Source organism: Arachis hypogaea, chromosome 12, assembly GCF_003086295.3.
Source record: "Arachis hypogaea cultivar Tifrunner chromosome 12, arahy.Tifrunner.gnm2.J5K5, whole genome shotgun sequence".
NCBI lineage: Eukaryota > Viridiplantae > Streptophyta > Magnoliopsida > Fabales > Fabaceae > Arachis > Arachis hypogaea.
Genome location: NC_092047.1, coordinates 81,080,446 through 81,088,493, shown reverse-complemented (window position 1 = coordinate 81,088,493; position 8,048 = coordinate 81,080,446). Strand labels below are relative to the sequence as shown.

General features: G+C 34.0%; 1 protein-coding gene across 2 annotated transcripts; it reads right to left on the bottom strand.

Moving 5' to 3' along the window:
* Positions 1 to 4,891: 4,891 nt before the first annotated feature.
* Positions 4,892 to 7,794, bottom strand: LOC112727570 (probable E3 ubiquitin-protein ligase RHC1A). Of its 2 annotated transcripts, none has more exons than XM_025777368.2 (2): positions 7,634 to 7,794; positions 4,892 to 6,082 (listed from the first exon to the last, which is right to left on the bottom strand). In XM_025777368.2, the coding sequence occupies exon 2, from the start codon at positions 5,982 to 5,984 to the stop codon at positions 5,052 to 5,054; it is 933 nt and encodes a 310-aa protein (XP_025633153.1). In that variant the 5' UTR covers positions 5,985 to 6,082; positions 7,634 to 7,794; the 3' UTR covers positions 4,892 to 5,051. The 2 variants fall into 2 exon arrangements, with proteins under 2 accessions (XP_025633153.1, XP_025633154.1); XM_025777369.2 differs by lacking the exon at positions 7,634 to 7,794 and adding an exon at positions 7,212 to 7,583.
* Between the last annotated feature and the right edge of the window lie 254 nt (positions 7,795 to 8,048).

The window sequence follows — 8,048 nt, the reverse complement described above, 5'->3', positions numbered from 1 at the left end:
GATTTACTGGCGGATAAATCTGATGTAATGTTTTGGGGGTGACCAAAATGCTGTGTCACACTAAATTGAGTTACCGTTGGATTTATCCCCCAGTAAATCTGATGGTTACTAATCTGCTTCAAGTTTTCCATTTTTCCTCCAATTATTACCATCGACTTTACCGTGGAATAGCAAATCCGATGGTAACACGCAACGTTAAATCCGACGATAAATTCGACGATACTCAATTCTTTTCTTGTAGTGTATGCCTCTCTGCCATGCATGTGAGGACCTTGTTATACCCCTCCTCAGTTAGATGCAACTGATGACCTGGGTCTTGAAGGCTCTGGGTAAGGATGTGAACCTGCTCCTGTAAATCGACATCCTCGGGATTGGTAAGGCTAGTGGCTGGGGTGGACGAAGCCCTCAAGGTGGAGGTGCGTAAGTTGTTGAAAAAAAATGACCCCAACCCGTAGACACAATTCTTGTACAACTCGGATACGGTCTGGCATCACACCACATAAGGATGGATGATGGAAGCAGAGGAGTTCTTGCCATCCTCCCCACTCTACTGAGATTGCTGGGCCGCAGCCTCCAAGTTCTACGTGTACGAAGGAAATATGATTCCTCCTCTCATTTTCACTTCTTATTGTTCCCTCTAGTAACATTTTAAAATTCTAATCATTGTTATGCATAAGTCACCTAGCTACATTATATAAACAGTCATATATTCATGGTCTTAATTAATTAATTAAGCTCGTCAATACATTAGATTGCATATCCAATAAAACAACCATTATGTTCAAAAATTTTGTATTAGAAATGATAATGTATTCTAATTCAAATATTTAAAAATATTCATGGTCTTAATTAATTAATTAAGCTCATCAATACATTAGATTGCATATCCAATAAAACAACCATTATGTTCGAAAATTTTGTATTAGAAATGATAATGTATTCTAATTCAAATATTTAAAATTTGTTCATAAGTTTTTTAAATATTAAAAATTAACAAGTAGACAAATAAAAAAGGGGGTGAAATAGAAAAAGGATGAGAGCAACCTATCTAAAGGAGGGAAGAGAGGTGCAGCTCCGACGATAGAAGGAGCAACAGCAATAGCGACACCCACGGCAGTGACAGAGGGAGCAGCTCCATTTCATACAGCGAAATGAGATCTAGCCGAGTCAACGCAGTTGTTGGAGGAGATTGGAAGGGGATGGCACTGGCAGAGGTTGGCCGGAGGGGCTACTACTGGTAGTTACAGGGGAGAAAGAGAGAAGAGAGTGCTGGGTAGAGAAGAGGATTCAAAAGTGAGAGAGGAGGGCTACGCGCTTTAAATTTAGGGCAACCTTACTGTTGGATTTATCATCGCCTAATTTCGCGCTGGTATATCCGACCCTAATTTTTGCTAGTAAATCCGACCTTAATTTTCACGCCTTTTTTTTTTCCAATTATTATCAGTAAATTTACCGTCAAAAACAAAAATCCGTTGGTAATACTTTGACTTGACAAATTTATTGTCTCAACCACTAATAAATACAATAAAAAAGTCGCCGCTAATGTATAACGCTAAATCCAACAAAATATCTGAGGATATTAAGCGTTTTTCTTGATATGTATTTTAAAGAACCTAATAAATTTTTTGAACTCACACTCTAGCATTTTTTTAAGGATACAAGTTTCAAGATTTAAAAAAGGTTTTTAAGTTCTTAATTTAAATTTAAAAAATTTTAGAGGCATGATTCCAATCCCTTGCTCGTGTAATTTTACCAATTTCACAAAAACCACCCACACAAATATATGCGTAAAATCACGCACTTTTCCTCGTTCTTTTTCTTTCTCCGGCTTCTATTTTTCTTATTCAATATGTTTCTTCTCATTCTTTTCTTTTTTATGTTTTATTATTGATATAAAATAATTTCCCATGTCTATATATGTTTCTATTAAAGAAATGAGTTATTTCATTTCAACAAATCGGTTTTTAAATTCAATTGAACATAAGCATAACAAAGAAATGCCATAAAAAAAGAACACATAAATTATTTTCAAGTATTCAGATTTTTTAAGTTGAATTATATAGAAGAATAAGCCAAAAACTTTTGCTCAGGATTACTGAAATTTTAGATGATTAACACAAATATAAGTTGAGTAATACCAAAATTGTTTTAAATTATGCATATCTTTTAATTGAATGAAGAAAAGGAAACCGCTTAAATTTTTGTTGAAAACCTAGAAAATTTTAATTGAATAATATAGAAATGTAACATGAATAGAAGAGCAAAGTTTTATGTGTTATTCAAGTTGAATTTCTACTTTTTTTTTCCCCTATGCTTCTCTTTAAAAAGTTTGTTAAAAATTTTGTGTGTTTTCCCTCACAAAATTTGTATTTACCGTCAATAAATTTCTGTGTTTCTTTTTAAAAAATTGTGTTTAGTTTTTTTAAAAAAAAATTGTGTTTATCATAACAAATTTATGTGTTTATCATCAATAAATTTCTGTATTTTCTTCCTATGCTTCTCTTAAAAAAATTGTTTATTTAAAAATAAAATTATATTTTTATCATCACAAAATTTCTATATTTAACATTAATAAACTTATTTGTTTTCTTCCCATGTTTATATTCAAAAAGTTGTGTTTACCTTCAAAAATATTTCTTTGTTTATTATCACAAAATTTTTATACTATCACCAATAAATTTTTGTATTTTTTTCTTATGCATTTCTTTTTCTGTGTTTTTCAATTTTTTTTTTGTTTCTCTTCTTTCTTTCTTGTTTGTTATAAATTTTGTTACCATTATTAAAAAAATACAAGCAGTAAAGACATGCAAGAAGAAATATAGAAGAAAGAAAGAGAAGATGAAAAAAAAGATAGGTCACTTCATATATAGTATAATAAGTATAACAAAACTTAGTTGAACTCGATTACTAAAAACACTTCATCACACAGTATTTCCATTATTTTTATATGTTAATTGCATAATTCAATTGAGATTTTATAGTTTTCGTATGACAAGTTAATACATTTATTGAATTATGAAAGTGTGTACTGATGATATCATTCAACAATATACGAAAGGCAAATGTAAGACATCACGAAGTTTTTTTTTGTAATTTTTTGTTCTTAATTTAAAAAAAAAAAATTATCCACTTTCACAAACAAATTTCGCAACTTCCAAACATTAAACAATTTTTTCTCCATAAAACACCATTATATTGTTGCAAGGTAAAAAAATTTCTTAAGAAAATTCCTCCTCTTCCTAACTTGATACATGTATGAAATCTTTTAAAAAACACCTACCCGTTCTTTCCATTATTATTATGAGTTAAGTACGATTTTGGTCTCTAAAGTAGGGGCTAAAAATTTTTTTCGCCCCCAGCTTTTTTTTTTGCTACAAAATGTTCCAAAAAGTTTAACTTAGTTTTAAAATCGTCCTTCGAACGAAAATGCCCTTCCCCTTCTTCCCCAAAATCAACTAACGCAGAACCAGAAGTTGAAGCTGAACCAGACGTTGGAACAGAAGCAGAAGCGACACCAATAAAACAAACAACCAGAAGCACAACAACAACAACAACAATTGGATAATGGAATCAGCAGAAGGACAACAACAAAAGCAAGAACCCAGAAGATAATGAAATGATAAGAACAACAATAACAAAAACTCAGATGAAGAGAAGAAGAACCCAAAAACATCATCATCAGAAGAAATATCAGAAAATCATCATCATCATCGTCAAGAACCAAGAAAAACAAGAACCCAGATGCAGAACTCAGAACTCAGAAAACAAAAAAATCATCATCATCGTCGTCAAAACTCAGAATAACAAAACTCAGAACTAAATTCTTCCTCTTTCATTAACAAAACTCAGATACAGAATTACTATAATCAGAAGCAGTATCACCAATAATAAAACAACAACAATTGTGAAGGGTGAATCAACAATGGTGAATCAACAATAGCAACACCAAAAGCAAAAATAGAAGTAGAAGTAGAAGCAGAAGGCAGAAAGCAGAAGTAGAAAAGCAGAAGCAACAAAAGGGCTCGATGGCGACGGGACCTCACTCCAGCAGCGTTGACGGGATAGGGCTCGATGGCGACCGACGACGGCGGTTCGCGATGAGGACGACGGCAGGGCGTGGTTGGACGCGGTTGATCAGCACCTCTGTGCTTCTCTTCTCTTTCTCTCCGCTTCTCTTTCTCTCTTTTTCTACTCGCAATGACGCGAATCCAAGCCAGCGGTAATGCCAGCGAACTGCAGTTGTACTGGTGCAATGACGGAGAGGAGCTGTAGCGGTGGTGGACAGTGGTTTCGGTGGTTTCGCTGGCATTACCTCCCCCTTCCCCTTCCCCTTTGTTTTCTTTTTTTTTAATTTGTTTAGTTAGGGGTAATTTGGTAATAAAAATTAATTTTTTGATAAAAAAAAACGATTTTAAAACTAAGTTAAACCTTTGGGATCATTTTGTAGCATAAAAAAGGCCAGAGACGAAAAACATTTTCAGCCCCTACCTTAGGGACCAAAATCGTACTTAACCCTTATTATTATGAGAAACTCTTTTAGTATTTTTAGCTATTATTTGACCAACACAAACACTAAATTGTTATTTTACTAATTCATGTGTACAAATTCTAAAAACGTGCATACAAATTATATTGATTTATGGATACAAACTGTATTGATTTATCTATACAAAACTCTAGTAAATATAGGTACAAATTACATACTTGTGTACAAAATTATAAATATACGTATAAATTATTGCTGACTAAATACTGACAAAAAATGATAATATTTACTAACCATATAGCATTGCTCTATTATTATTTTTTGAAAAACAAAAACCTTATTTGACCAAACTCACCAAAGAAAAAAAAAAACACCTTACTCCCATAGAACATTATATTAGTATGATTTTGAAACGAAAATGGAGTTTTCTTCTTGGCCATTTTACAATAAAGTTACAAGTTCACACTTCATTTCATGTCACTCCACTCCAAGCAATCAGAACCAGTCCATACATTTTCAATAGAAAAATAAAAGAAATGAAATAAAAATTTTACACGCATTAAAGTCATTCAAATGGCCACCCAGAATACTCCGTGTGATGACTACTATCGGGGAATGATGGTGTTGGTGAGCTGCTTCGGGTTGCTCTATCATTGCTGCTAGAATTAGAACTGCGGAAACGCCACAAAAATGAAAACGGATTTCGCCTTCCCTGGTTCTCCCTACCACTCCTACCACTACTGCTGCCACTAAAGTTACCTCTACTTCGGCCATTCAAGCCTTGGTTACCACTCAATCCTTGTGGTGGCAATTCTTGACGGCAAACAGGGCAGGAGTTATGCTGGACCAACCATGGAACAATACAATCTGAGTGGTACATATGGTTACATGGCATTTGTCTTGCTTCAGTCCCTACCTCAAATTTATCTTTGCACACCGGACAATGTGAATCCGAACGAAGATGCCTCTGTGTAACTTTGATAGTAGGCATTGCATCTATAGAGGATCTGGATGCAGGCGGAGGCCCTTGGCGAGTATTAGCTGAGAGCTGTTCAAACAGTTCTTCAAGTCCAGGACCAATAAAATAATCACCTGTGTTGCCTCGTGTAAGACCAATACCTGGAGTCCCATTAAAGAGAGCCTCAAAACCACCATGTCCAGATAATCTAAAAGGAATTTGACCACCAAATATCAACAAAGGAGCAAAACCTGCCCCTTGTTCCGAAATAGATTCCGATTGTGCCCTGATATCATGGCTATGACTTCTGTCTGCCATTTGCTGCCGCATAAAGGAAGAGAAAGTTTCCATAAGTCCAAATCTTTGGTCATGCTCTTCATTGTTATCTAGTCCAAAGAATTCCAGAGGGTTAACATGCACCATATCATTAAGTTCCTGAATAAATCCCTCATTACAGCTAGGGCAAACCGCATCTCGCCATCCCAGTCGAATTGGCCTCCTGCAACTGTAACACCAATGAGTGTTCCTGCTGCTTGACATCCTCTAGTTTATTCTCAATAGCTGCAATTCCGCAATAGACCAACTCCAATGCTCCTTTGCAGTAAAGGGCAATCTTTAACTGTTATGACAGCATGATGCTAATATAAAGCAGCCGAAAAAAAGAAAGAAAAAAAGAAAGAAAGGCAAAAAAGTTTGATATCAGTATATCAGTATAGGGCTCAGGCTCAGGCATTTAAATAGTATACAGTAACCACTAAACTATCTACATATCTTCTTTCCATACCAAATAAACAGGAATGAGCAGACGTCACTATGTTAATTGTCTCTATTAGTCTCTGTACTCACTATGTACACAGATAAAGCACCAATGATTTATATTATTTAAGATACATCTATTCAAGTTTATCAATGATCTATATAATTCTCAATCCTGATACCATTCGCTCAAAAGCACATGGGCAAGGGAACACAAGCTGAATAAATGAAGGCAGCCTCTACGATTTTATTCATTCAACCTCTATACTATGTAACCCAGCAGAAAAACCAACAGAATAAACTCCAACCTCCCTAGATAAATAATTTAAGTTGGAATTTGTTACAACTTTCAAGCCTATAATATTTTGTATTGTTTACTAGGAAACTGGTCCAGCACTTACAAAACAGAGGTCATTTATGTATCATTTATTCCAAGAACTTAATGATATAAATCTTCCACATAGGATTCTCCCACATTTAAGAAGCAAGAACAATGGTGAAAGGGTACTAAATGGACATCCTAACTGAAAAGTAGTAAGGGTCAAAGAAAAACGGGAGCAGAGGGTGTGTATGAATATATATTTTAGAAGCAAACTTAGAAGATATCCAGAGTATGATATGTTTCCCCTTTAAAAGTCAAAACAACTCCAGAGGAAACTAAAGGAGATTTACCAGTCACAATTTACATGAAACATCAGCCATAATCATCATAAAGTGTAATCATCTAAAAGAGAAAACACTAACAAATCAGTCCATAAAAGATATATCTTAGTCTGTGGTACTCAACTGATCAATTATGTTATTCCTATTGAGCTTTGTTAGTATTGACATGACACTTTAAGAACTATCTCCTGATCATATTGATCTTTCTATAGAAGCTAATTTGTAAGTATACTAATCATTTGGAGACTAATTTATAAGGGCGTTGACATCTATCTTAAACTAAATTGCCAAAGTCTTGATTTTGGGACTGAAATTGGTAGTTATCTCCATTTCGTATACTACACATACCCCGCAAGCTTATTGTACTATCACCAGATTCCAAGCAAATAGCTTCACAAGAATATTATATATGCAAGAAATGGCTCTTGGAATTCCCTCAGATTCAACATCTTTTCCCTCCTCATCCAGGTTTAAAATTATATTAATATGACTATATTTGGTTCCTAAGAAGCAAACAAACACCATCGATTGCAATCTTCAAATGTGTAGAAATCATGAAATTTTAAGTAACAAAATTAAAAACAAGAAAGAAAGGGCAAGATCTAACATCCTCAAAAACAAATGAGGAATGTAGCTATCTAAGCATTACAGACAAGAATCAAGGAGAAATGCAAGGTGAAAAAGATGCGATGAAATGAAATGAAAAACTGATACACCATTAACATTATCATGATCGTATAAATAAATAAAGGAAAAAAAAATCAACGTACCAGAGTCAAAGATGGTTGGAGAAGGACACGTTGATGTGTGAACGGAGAAGAAAGGAAAAGTCATTGAAGGTTGGAAAACCCTAAGACTAAGAGAGTGACGCAGTGATGATTGGGAGAGAGAAGAGTGCCTAGAGAAGGAGAACCGACATCTTGCTGAGCTGGCACCCACAATCCTCCAATCCATCGCTGTTAGTTATCGTAACTGAACTAGTAATTGATCCGGTCATACTGGTTCTTGGATTAACCGGTAAGTTATTGATTTATCTATTTGATTCGGTCATAATTAAATAAAAATATAAAATTATAAAAATAAAATTAAAAATTAAAAGTTAAATGAATATTTTTAAAAATATATTAATAACAATCAAATATCAATTTTTAGATATAATTTATAGTATAAAAAGAGATAATAAAT

Coding starts and splice junctions, on each gene's coding strand:
- LOC112727570 (XM_025777368.2), bottom strand. CDS start 5,984: ATGTCAAGCAGCAGGAACACTCATTGGTGTTACAGTTGCAGGAGGCCA.